The sequence below is a fragment of the Penicillium solitum genome (genome assembly GCF_028829755.1).
Source record: "Penicillium solitum strain IBT 25940 chromosome Unknown utg000008l_segment0_segment0, whole genome shotgun sequence".
Taxonomy (NCBI): domain Eukaryota; kingdom Fungi; phylum Ascomycota; class Eurotiomycetes; order Eurotiales; family Aspergillaceae; genus Penicillium; species Penicillium solitum.
This window is the reverse complement of record NW_027072127.1, coordinates 3,966,818-3,985,426: the sequence shown is the minus strand read 5'-3', so window position 1 is coordinate 3,985,426 and position 18,609 is coordinate 3,966,818. Positions and strand designations below refer to the sequence as shown.

At 46.7% G+C, this 18,609-nt stretch overlaps 7 protein-coding genes across 7 annotated transcripts; 2 read left to right on the top strand and 5 right to left on the bottom strand.

Moving 5' to 3' along the window:
* Positions 1–392: 392 nt before the first annotated feature.
* N7455_010805 (pre-mRNA-splicing factor ISY1) lies at positions 393–1,239 on the top strand (the record flags this gene model as incomplete). The annotated part of the gene is made up of 2 exons (XM_065606524.1): positions 393–395; positions 490–1,239. 2 exons carry the CDS (start codon positions 393–395, stop codon positions 1,237–1,239), a joined length of 753 nt encoding a protein of 250 aa, XP_065460487.1.
* A 192-nt stretch (positions 1,240–1,431) lies between these two features.
* N7455_010804 (putative GTPase MTG1) lies at positions 1,432–2,520 on the bottom strand (the record flags this gene model as incomplete). The annotated part of the gene is made up of 2 exons (XM_040953103.2): positions 1,432–2,187; positions 2,257–2,520. The coding sequence occupies 2 exons, from the start codon at positions 2,518–2,520 to the stop codon at positions 1,432–1,434; spliced, it is 1,020 nt and encodes a 339-aa protein (XP_040816503.2).
* A 981-nt stretch (positions 2,521–3,501) lies between these two features.
* Positions 3,502–4,166, bottom strand: N7455_010803 (uncharacterized protein; the record flags this gene model as incomplete). The annotated part of the gene is made up of 2 exons (XM_040952964.2): positions 3,502–3,700; positions 3,775–4,166. The coding sequence occupies 2 exons, from the start codon at positions 4,164–4,166 to the stop codon at positions 3,502–3,504; spliced, it is 591 nt and encodes a 196-aa protein (XP_040816611.2).
* A 2,399-nt stretch (positions 4,167–6,565) lies between these two features.
* Positions 6,566–7,450, bottom strand: N7455_010802 (uncharacterized protein; the record flags this gene model as incomplete). The annotated part of the gene is made up of 2 exons (XM_040953127.2): positions 6,566–6,767; positions 6,840–7,450. 2 exons carry the CDS (start codon positions 7,448–7,450, stop codon positions 6,566–6,568), a joined length of 813 nt encoding a protein of 270 aa, XP_040816565.2.
* A 3,685-nt stretch (positions 7,451–11,135) lies between these two features.
* Positions 11,136–12,197, bottom strand: N7455_010801 (acetate uptake transporter family protein; the record flags this gene model as incomplete). The annotated part of the gene is made up of 3 exons (XM_065606523.1): positions 11,776–12,197; positions 11,529–11,691; positions 11,136–11,453 (listed from the first exon to the last, which is right to left on the bottom strand). The coding sequence occupies exons 1-3, from the start codon at positions 12,135–12,137 to the stop codon at positions 11,136–11,138; spliced, it is 843 nt and encodes a 280-aa protein (XP_065460486.1). The 5' UTR covers positions 12,138–12,197.
* A 1,810-nt stretch (positions 12,198–14,007) lies between these two features.
* On the bottom strand, positions 14,008–16,794 carry N7455_010800 (phosphatidylinositol 3-kinase VPS34; the record flags this gene model as incomplete). The annotated part of the gene is made up of 2 exons (XM_040953000.2): positions 14,008–16,639; positions 16,694–16,794. 2 exons carry the CDS (start codon positions 16,792–16,794, stop codon positions 14,008–14,010), a joined length of 2,733 nt encoding a protein of 910 aa, XP_040816608.2.
* Positions 16,795–17,041: 247 nt separating this feature from the next.
* Positions 17,042–18,546, top strand: N7455_010799 (uncharacterized protein; the record flags this gene model as incomplete). The annotated part of the gene is made up of 3 exons (XM_040953116.2): positions 17,042–17,414; positions 17,475–18,314; positions 18,365–18,546. The coding sequence occupies 3 exons, from the start codon at positions 17,042–17,044 to the stop codon at positions 18,544–18,546; spliced, it is 1,395 nt and encodes a 464-aa protein (XP_040816657.2).
* Positions 18,547–18,609: the final 63 nt, after the last annotated feature.

Sequence of the window (18,609 nt, the reverse complement as noted above, 5' to 3'; positions counted from 1 at the left end):
GCAATAATTCTCCACATTCCCACCTACAACGTGGACAGGCGAGTCAAGTAGAAAACCCTAGTTGTCTTTTATGACGTAACATGTTGATTGTGAATAAAACATGGTACAGGTAAAAGACTATGGGAATGTTTGTATATTTTTTGTAGGAGATTGAAGAAAACAAACGATATGTTCTAAAGTGTCACCAAACCAAATATATGTGACTGTCCATGGTTGATTGACATTGAAGACAAATGGAAAAAAAGGCACGTGATATCCGCGCGGCTAAGCGGCAATTAGCGCGCGACTTCACTTCAAGCTGTCAAGCTCATGATTTCCTCTCCGGATTTCTTCCCTGCCAACGCCCACGATACCCGACTTCTTCGGGTCGCTGACTTGGTCAATTCTTCAAAATGGTGAGCCTTACCCTTCTCAACTCAAACCCACGAGGAAATCTCCATATCCGAGTCGAGTCACATTTTGCTAACCCAAGCCCCCGCTATGTAACAGGCACGCAACAGTGAAAAAGCGCAGTCGATGCTGTTCCGCTTCCGAGCGCAACAAGCAGCTGACCTCGGAATCATTGATATCTCACGCACACGACGCCCCAAGGCCATCACATCCGTCGACAAGGTGCCAGAATGTGAGCGCTGGCGCGGACAAGTTCTCCAAGAAATTTCGCGCAAAGTATCACGCATCCACGAGCAAACTCCGAGCGACTACCAGATCCGCGACCTCAATGATGAGATCAACAAGCTCATGCGCGAGAAATGGGCGTGGGAAATGCAAATCCGCAACCTGGGCGGACCGAACTACATGCGTGGATCGAGCAGACTTTACGACGATGAAGGGCGCGAGATCCCCGGCGGAGGCAGAGGTTATAAATATTTCGGCCGTGCCCGGGAGCTACCAGGTGTTAAAGAAATGATTGATGCTGCAATTACTCGCGCGAAAGGACCGGCGGAGGAAGAGGCTGTGTCTGGCCGCGGTGGAGATATTGCGACGAGGAAGGTTGATGCCAACTACTTCGGCTATGGCCTTGATGAAGAAGATGGCACGTTATTGGCATATGAGAAGCAGAAGGAGAAGGAGTCTGTTGAGCACCTGCGTCATCAAGGAGAGGATGATGCTGAAGATGGCTGGCAATCTCTACCTGGTGATGCGGGCGACGGGGTGGAATGGAGACTCCCGACGCTGGCAGAGGTCCAGGAAGAGCTTGTGGATAGGCGGCGCCGCCGCCTTCTAGACAAGATCTCTTGATTTAGACATTGCGTCCAAGCTTCCTTGCTTCCATTTCTGTCCTTTGCTTGGGTTTGGCGTTACAGGTGCTTCCGCAAAATCTTCACATTTCAAGCATCATGCTCCGTTTGTTCGTAATGACATCACTTGATTATTATTTCCAAAATATCCACCAATATTCCCAAGGCAGATTTTCCTTATATATACAGTATGTTACAGATTGCTAGTTCCATCCGGTTTGTTCTTTCGAGTCGTCCTTTCCACCCTCAAGGCCTGCGTCATGCTCATGCGTGGTGTTTGCGTAGGATCTTCCCGTCGTTGCTGCTCTGCTTCTAGGTCATCCACCAAAAATCGACCAAGCTCTCCTTGCCTCCACTTCTGAATAAAAAGCAGTGCCGCCCCATCCATCATTGGCACTCCGCCTTTTGCAAGCAGACCAGTTTGGCGCGCAAAGCTTTCAATTAACGGGACCACATCATTCGTCGGTTCCGACCAGCGCTTGTATACAGTCGGATCATTCAAGTTTATATGATACAACAAATAGTCCGCGAGGGTGATGGTTGAAATGACATTGTCCTTCACACAGCCACAGAGAGCCAGCTTGAGCATATTCTCCGCCTCCGGGACATACGGCATGAACACTCCCGGCGTGTCCAAAACGTAGACATGTGACCCGTTTTCACGGTCAATGATTTTCACCTGCGTGGCTATCTTGCGTGTGATACCGGGCTGCTGTCCGGTTTTCAAAGCCTTGGCTTTGCCCGTTCCCGAGTTGCGTAGGTTGTTGATCAGTGTTGACTTGCCAACATTGGGCATTCCGACAACTAACACTCGACAGCCTACTAACTTATCGGGAGCTTCGGCATCGGTTCGAAGGTGTTTGATGATCTGGCTGACATCTGGGCGGGAGGATGAGCTTGTGAAGAACACGGCACTCTTTGGATCAAAACTTTGCAATTTGCGTTCTGTCTGCGTCTGTGTTAGCTGATATCCAACAACGGCCTACTATCTGACTCCATGGTAGAGAAAAATGCTCACTATTTTCTGGGCAGATGATTTGGGAATGCTTCCCAGATCTCTTTTAGTGTAGACGACCAGTCGGCGCATCTTGCCCAAAGCTTCCTCGAACATCGGGTTAATCGAGGTCACTGGGGCTCGGTAGTCACGACACTCAACAACATAGTCGATAGTGGAGAGCATGCTCTTCATCTTGGTCAGACCAGCCCTGTGGTGTCCTAAGAAATAGGACCTTGGGATGGCCCCATAATGGGGGAACGCATTGCGCGGAACGAACTGGGCCATTGAAGCTCGTTGAAGGGAGAGTGTTGTTCAGTCCGGTGAAATACGATTCATTTTAATCTGAGCAGTGGACGATCGGTCTGGAGGGACTGGATGATCGAAGAAATAAAATAGCTGGTCCGCGGAAGGCAACAAAAAACCCGTCAAAATGTCCAAGGCGGTAGGGCGGGCGGTGAACATTCGGTCGACGTGAATCATGTTGATATGATTGCAACAACGTACATTACTTACCTATAACGGCTAGGGCTTTACAATCCTCTTCAGACAGATAGATTGTGACTTCATAATGTAAATAGTCTGTTGCTTAGTACCCACCCCATGGGACTTGAGATAGCATCTATCTCTTTAGGGCGCATAGAAGCCCTAAGTTAGCAGCTATAAATGTACCCTGGACAAGATTAGCGAGAAAATGATTTCATTTGGGTTGTTATCTTTTAGAAGATCACCCACGAATAATTAAGGTGACGTTCTCGCTGGCCTTGGAAACGCCGTCCGCTTGGCCTTCGGCTTTGGTGGGAACCCCCATATAGGAAGCCCTTCCTCCGCGCGCGCTAGGTTCATCTTGGGCTTAACAACATCCATTCAAAAATCTCTCTAAATGCTCCACCAAGTGGGCACTTTTTGGGACTTCCTTCAACGGACTCTAGTCAAATTGCCCATCTCGCCTGGCGTAGATGGATCATCTGGCTACTGTGCTATTGACTATGTTGGCAGCCCCAGCTCAGGTTTTTGTCAGATGACTTTTGTCTGTTTTCTACGGGGTATGGAAATTAAGCAGAACCTTATAGATATCCATTAAATATTACATATTACCCAAACATTATCTGTTGTACATTATCCCATAATCCCATAATCCCATAATCCCATAATCCCATAATCCCACCCCTCTGCAATGATGTTTCTATAAACCTCTGCAACCATAGACGCCGGTAAATAGAAACCGTGTTTCGATACCAACCACCGTAGTATAATTGTCTCAAAACCTCAAGCCTCAACTTGCATCCCATGGATGCTGAGCATGTGGTTCTTCAGGTTGACCTTTCGTTTCAACCGCCTTTTGCAAATTTTGCAGGGGAAAGCACCCGGGTGGTGCTTTTCATTAAGATGGCGAGTCAGGGATCCTTTGACCGTGAAGGTAGATGTGCAGCCGGACCGAGTACATTGAATAACGGTGTCTTGAGTACTAAAATAGTTGGATATTATTAGTAAACTAGTGACTCTCTTTCCTCGCACGAGACTGCGAGATTGATAACTCACTCTTGTTCACGCCCCTGATGGTCAACATCAGAGTTTTCGTCGCTGTTGACGCCATTGCCTATGACTTCGGGTTCAAGAGGCTCCTGCCAATTTGGTTCCTGAATGAAAGGAGCCAGGAGAGGGGTGGTGTTCGTGGTATGGTTCGCAGGGCCGAAAGATGCCGCGGGTACCGTCTGAGCGTCGTTGGTGCCGTTGTTGACAACAAGGTACTGTGCATTGTTTCTATTCACATAATCCGGGTAGTAACACACCCAGGGAGAAGAACTCCACGTGGAAGCATCACCAGGACGAACAAGCGCTGGTTGGGGATAAATGGAACCGGGAGTGCTCTCTCCCTGTTGGGGAACAAATCCAAACGTATAAGGATCCATATTATGTGGCGACCACGGCATGTTCAACTCTCAATCGAAGGATAGAGGCAAGTAAAGACTAAGGAAAGGAAGGAATATAGGTTAGATTTCTGTAACATCATGGGGAAGAGAAATACTTGGGTATTTATTTTAGTCAAAGTAGTTCAGAATTTCACCCAAATATCAACAGAAAAAAAGAGGTGAAATAAAAAACAGATCGACATTACATATCGGAAGAGGTGTCCATGGCTGATTTATTAGAGGCACACGAATCATTCGCCCCCCGGGGGAGCCGCAAGTGTGCGCCGTCGTCGCTAAGGGCAGGAGCAGGGACAGGTTTGACACTAGCTTCCTCAATGTCAATTTCTTCTCCTTTTGGCCATTTTTTCGTAATTTTATTTTTTTTTTTCGATTTTTTTCCCCCTCCAAAGTCTAGCTCAGAAGGTGCAGCGTGGCTGTTGGGGGCCATGAGAACGTGCGAATCCAGTTCATCTTCTTGTGATATGCATGCGATTCGAAAACCGAGAGAACGAGATAGTGGATAAACTTAACACCTTCATACACATATGGTACAACGAGTCAGGGATACGGAATATTACTCTGAAGGTAATAGGAACTAGACTTCACATCTGATAACCTTCTACTATTACCCCATTAACACTTTACATAAAGCGATCACCACAACGCGGGTGTACTATGCATAGGTAGCGCAAAGAAAAGAAATCGGAGTTAGGAACGGGGATAGATTTTGTTGATTTTGATTATTTTTTATAAAAAATATATATCTTCGGGACCATCATCCATTTCCCTTTTGGATTGTTCCTGCTTTTTTCTTGCATATTTGGACCCAATTAGCGAAGGCTGCTAAAAATACATACTATCCTCAACAGATAAATATTACGGGAACGAAATCAAAGGCATTATTCCAAGGGGCTATCCGCTTAACAAAGATCAATAGCTCAATCTTCCGTTTATATCCCGATGCTTTAGCGCGACGGGGGATCTACCTCCGGGAGATTTCAGCCGCCAATGACCCACCAAAGCCTAGCGGTGTAGGAAATGAGGGTTTCAGATATTAAACCCTATACAATAATAATATACACATAAGTTCGGACGCAGGAACCCGTTGACACGTTGGTTGAAACTCGGACCATAACGCCTGGGCGGTTCTCGACTCTACAGAGTGGGTGAAAATTGGGTGAAATCACCAGACAATTTCCACATCTCAAGGGTACTTCCAATCTTGGAATACTTGGATTTATGTCTGTATTACCAAGATACCACCCGCAGTGCTTTATTCAGGGCTTTCTCTCCACACTAAACTATGTTGATATGTACCCAAGAAAGTCCCGAAACCCCAGTTGGAGATCCTCAAATTTTCAATCGAACTGCCTTTGAGCTACTATAATAACTGTAATTCAGTCAAAATCTCCGGGGTCTTGTCCTATCGGATCCATTTAGAAATCTAGACGCGTTGGGATAGAGCTTGCGCATGCCGGATGTCATTTTCAAGCGAATAAAAAGTCGGGGCCCCTAGAGGTCTATCCGTGGACTCGGACCTCTTCTGCTAGGTACGGTACTTGTTGTCCCGCCAAGTGTATTCTTTTTTAATCTTTTTTTAACTCTTTTTTTTTCACTTTTGTTCACTTTTTTCACTCTTTTTATTCTTTTTATTCTATTCTTTTGATCCACCGTCTCTCCCGATGCACCGCTAACGAATCCCCGGAGGCGCTGTTATCCACTCCTAGAGTGATCAAGTTAGGTATGTTTTGTACTGGATTCTTGTATAAAAGGTACTTCTAGTAGGCCCACAAAGTCTAGCCTATAATATTTGATGATACGTTCAACCTTGTATTTGTTCCCCCGCCTGAATCAGAATCAAGGAACTCCACCACCAGCAGGCATTTCGCCTCCCTGTCCCTAAGATATCCTTGTTGCCTCGCCGTTGCCTCGCTGTACTTTCACTACTCCGCGATAGTATTAGGCTATGCACATACCGTGCCTTTCGAATCTATGTGTTACCGGTATAATTAATCCTGTGAAACATGCGCGCGGTAGCGGGTGTATTTCTCTCGAATACCGCGCCAAAGAGCTTTTATAGAAGTACATACGATAGAACATATAACTAGTTCTCCATTTCAACAAGATGAGGTGTCACACAACCTCGAACCATGGGGTAGGGCTTAACCAGTTTAAGGTATGTGGCATGCATCACCCGTACATCTTCTTATGTATCACATATATCCCATGAACCCATATATCCAAACATCCAAACATCCCATGCTCCTGCTGGAAAAAATAATTCCCAGCCCTATCGCCGCGCCGTTTCCGTAGACAAAACCCAATTGTAGCGCCCGTTCATGTAAACATAAGTTTTATCTCTAACATAGACCTCAATGCTCCAAATTCCAAATTCCAAATCTCAAACCCATTCATTGAACCTAAGCCCGTATTCCGTGGGCCTTCAGCTGGTGGTCGTTCAGATGCGACTTTCGGGAATAGGAATTTTCACATAATGGGCAAGGGAATGAGCGGGGGGCAGTATGCTGCTCATCGCGATGGCGCTTCAGAGATCCCCTCTTCGTGAAGGTACCATGATACGAGCAGCCCGGCCAGTCACATCGAATATTGTTGTCCGGGTTACTGGAACAGTTGAATACTTGTCAGTAAGCCGCCCACTCTCCTTTCGCGTTAGACTGGGGGTGGATGGCTCACGCTTGTTCATGTCCGTGGTTAGGACTACGGGGTGCTTTGCCGTTGGTAGAACTATTGCTTGTGGCTTTTGGAGCAATGACTTCGGAGCGGGAAGGCCCCTGCTGAGGTTGTACCTGTCCAAGATGAGAAGACACGGGAGAGGCGGTACAAGTGATGCTATCCCGGGGGTTATCAAACGCTGTAGCTGGGGCCTGGGGATCGTTGCTGTTGACAGTGAAATACTGCGCGGTGTTCTGGTTTTGTTGGGGATATGGCAATGGAGAAGCCATGAGAGGGGCGATACGACTGAAATATTCCGCAGAACCGTGAAAAGGTATAGCTAGGGCCCGGGGGTCATTGCCACTGACAGTATGATACTGTATGCTCTGATTCGGGCGGCGATGGGTCGGCGGAGCTGTAGGCGCGAAATTTCCACCAAGCGGCGTAAATGATTCCTCATGCGGAATGTATCTAGGTTGGTATGCATGAGACATTGATGTATCTGCCACAGCGGGTGACCGACGAGCATAGAATGGTTGGAGATGAATGGAACCAAAAGTAGTCAAATCAAACTCGAGGAGATAACCCAGGGTTGGATCATCCAGGTTGATGTCTTCTAGCGCCCGCGCCATGATTGACTATCAACGGCAGGAGAGATAGAAGTAAAGACAGAAGTAAAGATGGAAGTAAAGATGGGCAAGGGGAAAGCTTTCGATTAAAGGAGCATGGATTGGGTTTGAGTATTTTCATTCTGGGGAAGAGGGGGGGGGGAAGCTGGAATATTTATGGCCAACCTAGGTTTTATTCGGATATGAAGACAAACAGTGCAGAAGGTGACAGGATAGATCCGCACAGGGCACGGGTGTATGTCACCAAGGTGATTATGACAGACTTAGACTGTAATTCTATCATACAAGAACGGGGTAACGGCGTTGGTAAAATCTGAACAAAAGATACAACGAATAGTGGATTCAATGCGTTCTCGATTGGCATAGATCAGGATCGCCCCGAGGAATGATCGCCCGCCGGGACCCAGTCTGTCGGGTAGTTAGTTAAGTCTAGATTACATGTACTACAATGACAAGGGAATTAGAAAAATACGGAAAATCGAAATAACCAATCAGGAGACAAAATCCCAGCGGAAAAATCGCTGTAAAAGGTTGTAACACCAAGGAAAGTTCTTGGATTTATGCAATTTCAGTGGGAAAGCCCAAACCATTACAGCCATTACAGCCATTACAGCCAATACTCAGCCTCGGACCCTGACCCACCCCACTAAGGCCACAAGGTAAATGATGGAGCCAAACAACAATTGATGGAGTACACTTTTTATGACTACATATCCACCAGTACTCTGCATAAGCTCCACCCTCCACCCCCGGTTTATTTTATTTTTCGTGCTTTTCTCATTTTCTCATTTTCTCATTTTTATTTTGAATTGCGTATACGGGCTCCACCAAACCTGGCCAATGAAGACCACTCTGGGTTGAAGGTAATATCCTCAAAAGATAAAGACAATGTGGTTGGGTGCAAGAACATAGTGGATTCCATATGTCAATTTTGATCTACAATTTTTGGTACCTCGTGTGAAGTCTCTTAGGTCTTCTTCCCCGGAGTAGTCAGGTATTGATTCAGTGTATGTTGTATTTACCCGGAGGCGAAAGCAACAACAACCATCGGACAGAATATATGAATAGAAGATATAGCCCTGGGGAGATGAGGTGGAGAGAAAAAAACCTCTGTCCGATGGCTACCCGTGAAGAACGTCCACTACGTGCGCCCTAAGGGAACTTTTACCTCCTTCGCTAGAAGGAGTCACGGGAGAACGGCGGGGCCCCAATGTAAGTAAAAAATCGCACAAGGGCATATAATCCCTCGAGGCTCGGTCATCACCCGCATCGTGAAAGGGGTTGCTGCGGATTGTGGCCAATGTGTGGCTGAGCATTTATCCTCCGCGCTATATCCCTGGAAGGAACTTGGATGTATTCGGTATATTTAGTGTGTCTAGGCCTTGTCTTGGTAAATTACATCACTAGCTGCATGTACGTGCATAGTTCAACATCGATATGTTCCCCCCTATCAACTTGAAAGTTGTCTCCATCTCTATATGTGAGCATCGTACTGCAAAGACGTATAGAAGGGTTCTCAGATAGGTGTCGTGTGGACTAGGCAGAAACATTTACCAGATGCTATGTAGTGGAGAAGGGGGTGGAAGAGTTTCATATATTAGTTGTCACTACGGAGGAGGAAACTACACACTGATACACCCATGCATAAAATTTCAAGGTTCAGGCCACCCACGCGCTAGGTTCAGTTCGTCGTTGTGGAGCAGACAGGGAACCGGGTTTAAGACTTTATGGGATGGGATGGGATGGCCCGGGCTGGCATAGCCTGTCGTATTGGTGGCCGCGTCTTAGATTACACCGAAAGATTGTTGGTTGTCTATACAGTATACCGTCCAATCCAGTTTCGACAGCTTGTTTAGACGCCAAGCTTACCCCTATCTAACAAGCCCCTAAAACGGTAAAAGGAATCGCACGAACTGACCAAGCTTGTGTCCTGTAAATAGTAAATCGCTAAATTACCAAATTACTAAACAAATAATAAAAATAAATCGTTTAAAACATTGAACCATTTCATTTAAATTATTAAATCTCTAAATCAAATGCAATGCATTCGAATCCCGAAGATCCCTTCCAGTCCATCTTGGCCGTACTCCGTACGGAATTCTTTTATTTATGCTTGCCCACTCTTTTATTTTCTTACCCTGCTCTTCACTTCTCCCCGTCTCCTCTCTAGCCCCATTCGACGTATCTCGGTTGTTTTTTTTTTGTTACGACTTCATTCGTTTTTTTACCTGTTTTTTGTTCCTTAGTCCAATATGTAGTACTCGAGTTTTCCTTCTGCCGCGTATCCCGGCAGATCACCCCAACGCCCTATCGCCTACCAGCACCCTATGCGGTCCCATCCCAGTAACTCATACAGGTATCTTTTGTATCAAAATTACATAAAAAACAATGCCAGTATTTCCGGGGTATGGTTCAGTTCTTCGACTATGTACTCTCCACGCCTATTGATTAAGGAGCTCTGGCACATCGAAAACTATCCATAAATATCTTTGCACTTTATTAGCCCCTCATTTCTTGTTGATTATTTGCCGACATAGATATCTTGGGGGAGATATCAGTGTGTCAGGTAGCAAGGAAGGAAATGTGGTACATAGTATAGAAACCTTTCTAAATTCTCCGCTATTATTGTGTATCAAGTAGCCGTAGAAGGTCCCCACTCTAAAGCTAAATTGTAGGAACTAAATCCCCGGGCAGCCATTGTGGATAAGTGGAGGGGGGGAAAAAAAGGGAAAATCAGATGCAGGAACGTGAAACGGGTCCCTCCCAACATTTTATTTTTAATATTTTAATATTTAATTTTAATTTTAATTTTTATAATTTTTAATTTATCGTGTGACCGGGCTCCATCGGGTATAATACGTAGTTCGATACGGAGTACAATAATGAAGTAAGAAATTCACCCCCTAATACGGAGTTGATAAGGCATATTATGACATATGATGTCTGGGTAAATAATCTCCTAGCCAACCTGTCTAAACACCCTTAATTGATTTCGGCTATTAATTTTGACAGAAAACTGGCTTTTTGCGCGGTCTCGGAATTTCGAATTTATTTCCTGGGGTCTTTGTATGACAATTCTCTACTCGCCCATCCAGAGGAGAAACAAAAGGGATTTATATCTTCACGATTCTGGGATCCGTCGTAGGGGGTGGAGATGCGCTAAACAAAAGGAGACAGCTCCACTGTCTTGATTGCAGTAAGAACAGAGTCATTAGCAGGGTTCAAATGCCTGGTCACTTTCTAAAGCATGGTGCTTCTATCGGTACATCAGGGGTGTGAGTAAAATATGCTAAAGATACATGCTATAGCTTTAGGCGTCCTGTGGACGTCTTATGAAGTTGGGAATAAGCATAGGAGCCATCCATGGTTCCAACCTTGTGTTAAACCTTATTTTAACAAACCGTTCCACCAACTTTAAGGCTCTATATCAACTCCCGAGCTCGAAAATAAAAATTCCAGTTGTGGACTAGACGAACCACGCTAAGCCCAAAAATTGACAGCTATTACTTTGAGGTCCAAAGTTTCAAGTATGGTTTTTAGAATATACTTTTCATCTATAGAGAAACAGGATCAAGCGCAGTCAAGATCAAGAAGATTTCACTTCGTAATTCCTCATACCCCTATGAAAGACGGACAATCGTACCATGAAAAAACCATTTGTTATTCTTTTGCTGTTATTAATCCGAGGTCACACCTCTTTAGCCTTAGCCCGATAAATGTGAACAGCCGGAGACCAAGGGAAGTGACCAAGGGGAACTATGAAAAACCCATTATTGAGATTATAAATACCAGCGAATGCATTATACCATGCCGAAAATGCTGCCAGAATGCCAAAAGCTCCACCTGCCTTCTGAACTGCAATGGGGATCCCGCCATAGGAGCTGCATTGAATGTGCGCAACGCCGAGTAGGAGATAATTCATATCCAGGAAAAAGAACAAAGAGAACATCGCAAGACTAGATTTGAGCGTGCATAAGAGCATCAGTGTAGTGAAAATAAACCAGGCCTGTATGAATAGTTTCAGTCTATATCCCCACAATGTGATCATGTCTGGATTCTAGATTCTATGTGAGTGGCTTACCAGCATGAACAGCCCCATCAAAGTTTCGTTCTGGCAGACTGGATCTGGTATATCTTTCGTAGCATTGGGGGTATCAAAAGTCGAGATTAGAGAAAATGTGATCCAATAGGCACCGTAAGAACAGAAAGATGTCGCGCCAAAAGTATTTCCAATCGCCATTTCCCTATTCTTATTAGCCCTGGATAACACACGAAACGGGACAGGGTCTCAAGGGGCTATCTAATATATAGGATGAATAGAAACGTACCACATGCCAGCCAACACCTGCGCTATGCCGCCATAGTTCAAAGCTAAGGAAACACTGACCCCTGCTGCTTGTACACCTCTCACATTGAGGCTAATACAACTCGAGATAAAACACGTGAGTGCAAATGCACATAGACCTAGGGGAGCAGGGTTGGCAAATTTCTGAACGTCGACAGGAGAAGACGGGTGTCCCTGTCTGCACGATAGGCATGGCCCGGGAGTATTTGATGGGAGCGAAGAGTAGTCATTGCTGAGCTGGGAGAGTACTGATGAGCCAGTGTTGTCCTGCGTGCTTGGCTCGATGTGATGGTTTGATGCCGCTTTGGTTCTTTGGACCTCGGTAGTGTCAATAACATGCCCCATCAAGAGTCTTAAGAACGCCAATTTTGTGTTTAGTGAGAAGCCGTTCGGTCAAAAGGGCAGAAACAATATGACCGGTGAACACAGAAATGGCAACGAAGATAGGAATCTGTATATATATAGTCCGAGGCGTGGGTGATACATGTAAATGGTTACGAAGGTTGGAGGTCTTGCCGATTCTTCCGCCTAGGGCCCTGGCCCTACTATTCACCCACAGTTTTCGAAAGAGTACTCGGCCCAGGCATTATCCGTCAGTGCAAAAGTAAGGAAGTTTTTCCTCTGCGCTACGTAGAGCGTGCGGGAAAGGACACTGCCAGGACAACTTGGGATCAAATGCCGCATTTAGTGGGGATCCTCCGTACATAAAATACGGTACTTGTACAAAATATCTTAATGTTCAATCAGCATTGAACTTATTAATAATCAAAACGCTGCATCCGATGCGTTATATCTACCAATTAGGGTAGCCGTTCCCCCATTTTACATGGGAAATCTATTTTCCCAGTCATGTGGGCAGCCTGAACATGGAGGCAGTGAATGGACTAGTATTGGTATTACTCACTGTGGACCCAAAACGCGGGAATGCAAGGTTTGATCCCGAATTGTCCCTAGTAAGCTAAGTCAAACACCCCGTTAAAATCGAACGATCGTGGCAGAGCGAATCGGGTTTCTAAAGTGGTGAGAGTCTTGGCATGGAATGTGCCAATCTTTCATGATATTATCTCATTTTCAGCATGTTGAAACCCCGAAAGTGATCGAGATTTACAGCAAGGCGAGTTCGAGTTTAACGGGGTTTGACTGCCATATACGGCGAAGCCCGCGGGTGCCGTGACAACTGCCGAGCTCGCCAGCGAAAGGATCTCCCGGTCTGCAGGGCTCGGCAATGATCCACCTGGACATGCACAATACGTATTATTTCCGACCATCTGAGACTTACGATTGGATAAAAATCAACTTGGCTCGGGTAGTGCCACGAGAAGCAGGAACTCAATCGTATTGCTTGAAAAGACTACATCGGTGTCAATGTTAAGCTCGATCTATTGAATGTTTGGCTCGATCATGGGATATTAATGATCTGTTTCTTTAAAGAGGCATCTTGAACGTTACTTGTGGCTTATGAGACAGGTTATTACAACTTGCTCCAACAACTAAATGTGGGGAGATGGAAAAGAATCATTATTACCCACTATACCGTACATCGTGTGTCGTTAATATGGGGATGATCACTTGTAAGACATCAACCGCACTTCGAGTTCACCACACATGGTTGTCGACCTACAAAACCAGTAGAAAGCCCTCTCACCCGCGCTATCTTGCCACAGATTGGTCTTTAGAGTCCAATATTGGGGGAACTGCGAATTGCTACAAGAATTTACTTCCTCCGGTACCGGAGTGCGGCGATTCCTGTAAAACGTAATGTTTGTGAGTAACTTCCCCTTTACCATATGCAGATGCAGGTTATAGGACTGGTATTCCATATGGGAGTGGAGACATACTAGAAAATTCTATCTGCTCTAGACGTCAATCACCCTGTGGTTCACCGGAGGCTTGGCCTGGTTAGATCTATATTATGCAGTAAATAAGAGCCTACTCAGGTGGGCACCTATGTTGCACCGAAGCGTCAAGAAATCATTGCTATGCAGACGAAATAATATAGGTTGGGTATCCTGATTTTTATAAACCCATCATATTGCGCCGACCTTCATGAAACAGAAGCGAAACTCCCATCCGTAGCATCATTTCCAAAACGCCCGAATGTCTGCGATCTGGAACCAAAAAAAGATAAATAAAGTGTATGCAAATTCAGCATGGAAATTCCTTCCGAGTTTGAAATACACATCCCAGAAAGCACAAAACTCAAAATGAAGAGACCTTATGCCCGCCAGCCCTGCACGAAATCATGCAAGCGATCAATCACAACACCGAAGATAGCATTGACACTGTCTGCGATGAGCTGTTCAAAGTGACGGATGGCTTCTTCCTCGGTCATTTCAAGATGGAAGCGCTCCTTCACTTTCAAGACGGCTTTGTCAGGCTCCACTCGAATATCAGGGATATTCGCATCCACCATCAAACTGAAGAGGTTAAGAATCAGATTCGCGGATTTGCGCAGCGTGGTGTAAGCAGTGTAGCAGTATTGCTTGAATTGCAGATAGTGGGGCGAAGTTGTGCCGCCCATGCCTTCGACCATTTCCTTGCAAAGTTTCATCATGGGTGCAAAAGGCTTCGGATCACGACCGAGGATGAAACCGAAGTCGGCGTGGAAGAAGTGGCCATCTGGCGCTAGAAGCAGATTTTCAAGATGCCGGTCGCCAACGCCGAGGAGGTAGGTGATGACGCAATATCCTGCACATGATTTGATGTATGTATCCATTGTTTCTTTACGGACGCCGAGAGGCTCATTGTCATCTGGGTTGTTGGCTTGTAGATAAGCGAGGATGGATTTGTACTTGGCTGACGCCGCGGAGAGAGAAATTGAAGGGATGAATTGCACAGCGCCGGCCGTTGCGCTGGTGGCAAGAATTCGATAAGGAGTCAGTTTTAGATCGAGGTTTTCCTTCTGCAAAAGGCGATCCATCAAGATGATGATCTGGATAACCAATTGATCTTGGCGAAGATCGTCACCGACTTTGAACAGCATCGGATAGCGACGACCTTCAGAAGTCTTGAATGTGATAAGCAAGGGGGAAAGAGTTGACTTGAAGACGTTCGATTCCTCGGGATATAGTCCAACGACTGAAACATCGGGGTTTAAAGGCAAGGGCAGCGGTGGATCTATGTTTATCAGGTCGTTATCAGGGTCACGGAGATACTTTTTCAGCATCTCAATCTTGCCAACTCTGTTTTCGCGCGCGAAGCGTACGTCCTTGGCTATTTTGGAGAGCACAGCCACCATTTCACCTTGGTGCAATAGTGTTTTTCTATGCTCGGGATGAAGCTTCTCCAGTTCAATCATGAAGTAGTATTCAACCCGCGCAAATAGCCGTCGCTGAATTGCATCGGCATCATCGAATTCGACCATGAGATACCAGTGTAGGTAGTTGCCAAGTTTGAAGTTATTAGCCGCACGTGAAATCAAGAAATGTGCAAGCGAGGACTCCTGCGGAGCCGCATCAGGTTGGTTATCCGGAGTTGCATCATATTTCAGAGCCTGCACCAATTGAAGAAGATATAGAAGCAACTCCTCGTCGTCTGCCTTCCGAAGTGTTTCCACGGCATATGAACGGACAGCAGGATTATCAAAGGTAGGACCCAGAATCTCCAGAGCATCATCGACGTCAATCTCAGTCCATTTAGGGAACATTTCAACAGCTTGCCGCGATTCTCCAACATCCCGCCAGTTGACTGATTTGACGAATTTTGTCAATGCCTTCTTCTCCCTTGTGAGATGATACCTGAAGCGCCACACAAGATCCTTCTCTTCAGCAGTGAGGTCTTGCGTCGGTTCGTAGGAAATAATCATATTGAGATCATCCCTGATCTTCGGGTTGGGCTTCAGGTCACGATCCATGATGCCGGTTCGATGGCTTCGGATCAAACGCCGGTGCTTGTCCTCGCACGGGTTTCCAATTTGGCCAACCTCTGGATCGTAGATTTGAATGATATTATGGGGATCGGCGTGTGAAATTCCAGGGCCAAATTGTACCTCCGGAACAGGCTTAAGAGTAGCATTGGGGTGGGGAGGTGCATTTTGAGACCAAGAGGAAATGGGTGGAGGAGGATACTCGTGATCGGCCCACACAATGGGATGGTCAAATCGTGGGAATTCAACATAAAGGTTGAAATACTCATCTTCGAGGTTCTCCTCATCAGAGCTATCGTCCTGATCTTTGCCGTGTTTCGGATCTTTTTGCAAGGCTGCGTCAAGTTCAAGGGCGCGCTTTTGAGCCGCTTCATCTGCAGTTGTCTTCAGTTTCTCTAGCTCGCGAAAGAGCAATTGATCCATCCAGTCAACACGTGGGATCTCGCCCATTTCGTGCTTCTTGATCAAGACTTCGACCCGTTCCAGTTCCGCCTCTTCGGGTGACTGATGTGAAGGATCCCGAGTATTCGGTTTACGACGCTTAGGTGGCAAAACAGATGGAGTACAGGTTGTAGCAGAGCCGTCTGCATCCTTGTGTAAATAAACCCTGCACTTTTGTCTGCCCATCTTCAATCTTCCGTCTTCGTCAAACAAGGTGATTGTAGTTCCACCGAATGGGATGTGCGTAATCCTATCGGGAGCGAGTGAAGAAATATCAACGATGGTGATTGCCAGCTGAACATTACGCTCGGCGTCCTTGATAGACATTGGCATCTCCAGCCATTCATTCCATACTCGAGTGGTTTTGAAAGCCTTGTATTTGGTCTTCATCGGCACGCCCAATGACTTTGACTCCGACCATATCTGAGCGGTCACATAGAGATCGGAGGTAGGGTCTTGGACAGAGCCAATATGCCGTAGCTCGGCGTTTTCATCAAGCACCGTGCATGGGATCGGCTTCTGCTTTCCCTCTAACGAGCCACTATGAATGCGTCAATGAGAGAAAAACTTGGATTGTCAGAAGTGGAGAACATACATCTTGATGCGTATAGGTATGTCCACCTGAGTGGTCACGGCAAAGGTGAAGGCTTCCATCTCTGTTCCCCGTCTGGAGAGAGCAACAGGTCGCTGCGTCATGGCCGATAAGCAACTGACGCGGGGAGGTCACGTGCAAAGTACACGCGACGACGCGACAAAGCGTTCGCGATCATTAAATGTAGCCACACATATTTTTTTTCAAGGACTGGTGTATTTCGAGGTATACTCTTTGTCTAAATTTGGCTACTGTGTGTAGTCGTAAGCGATTAGTTGTCCCTTTTTTCTTTGTTAAAATTTCTTTGTTACAACCTGCATCTCATATCGCACTAACAAGTGTTGATCGAGGATGGCACGTCTCATTCACACGCACCTGGACGAAGCAAACACCCCAGGTCCCCGACCCGCACCATCTACATTATCGCCAGACGCATTTACTTCTGATAAAGAAAATCGCCATCAAGGTATCAATAAAAGAAGTACCGCTGTGATGGCACCGCGTTCACAGAGTAAACGACAGCGACTAGCCGACCGCCCCTTGAATGCCCAGCCTGCCCAATCCGCCCAATCTTCTCGGTCTGCTCAGTCCGCCCGATCTGCGCAGTCGCAAGCATCATCTCAACGAACCAGCAGCGACACACGATACTATGACCCCGATCAGGATCCCGAAGAACGGAGAAGTGTTCGGAGAGGACTTCGTGATCTGGGTAGGGAACTGAATGGTAGGTTGCTTTGTCTGGACTTGAGGCTCGAATGATCGTGCTCTAACAGTTTTCACAAAGACACGCGCGGCGAGCTCATGCAGCCTGGAAATGATGGTATCCTCAACATTGTCGAACAAGCAAATCAATTCTACGCCAAAGTGAAGCAGACTGCCGATGCTACCCTCGATTCGCGCATCCTAGTCAACACCGCCGACCTAACGCACAAGAAAGCCACCCAGCTCGCCCTCGGTGACACCTCTGCCGGTATCGATGTAGACGAGTTTGTCTCCAAGTGTGTATCGTTCATGCGTCGCGGCCCGAACAATGCGACGGCTTCGGCAAATGGGACACAGGGACGCCGAGCGCGCCCCGGTAGAAGCCAAAGAGATCCCGATGCCAGTGATGAAGATGACGGCGATGCGATGAACTGGGACACGCTTGGCCGATCGGCGTGCTTCCCCAACAATTCTCGTCCGGCTGTGTCTGGATGGTTGCTGGGACCGCTGTCAGTACAGAAGCGTACGCGGCAACTGACACAGCGAAGAGCAGCGGAGCGTATCGATCCGACGCAAGCCGTGGCGCCCCGAGAAATGGCGCAGCAGGATCTTGGCCAGCAGGACAGCACGAATCTGACCCAGATTTGTTCCGAGATCAACAAGCTGCTTGCCAATAACCAGAATGATCGTCAGAAAGCAGCCGAGACAGAGCTTCGCGGCGAAGCAAATCTTACCCCGGAGAAGGCGCAACAGATCATGGATAAGCACAGCGTGGCGGACGACGGTGGAATTCCCTTGTTTCGCTTCTGTATCAATCCGGAATCGTTCGGGCAAAGCGTGGAAAACTTGTTTTACGTGAGTTTTCTCGTCCGAGACGGCACAGTGGGTGTATCAACAGATAGTCGCGACTTGCCGACCCTGCGTGAGTATTCTTCAACATGACTGGTTGATAAAGCACTAATGGTTTAACAGATGCCGCCGCGCCGTTCGCCCCTAGTGAAGCCCAGAAAAAGGGCGTGCAGAAACATCAGGCGGTTTTTAGCTTGGACTATGATACGTGGTCCGAAATTATCGATGTGTTCAAAATTCACAACTCTATCATCCCCCACCGCGAAGAGAAAGAGCAAGAGACTGGCACAAGTTGGTATGCCTAAGCTTCTTCCGAAGACACGATTCCACGAGTCAACATGCGTTTTGCAAGATACCCCTTGATCTTT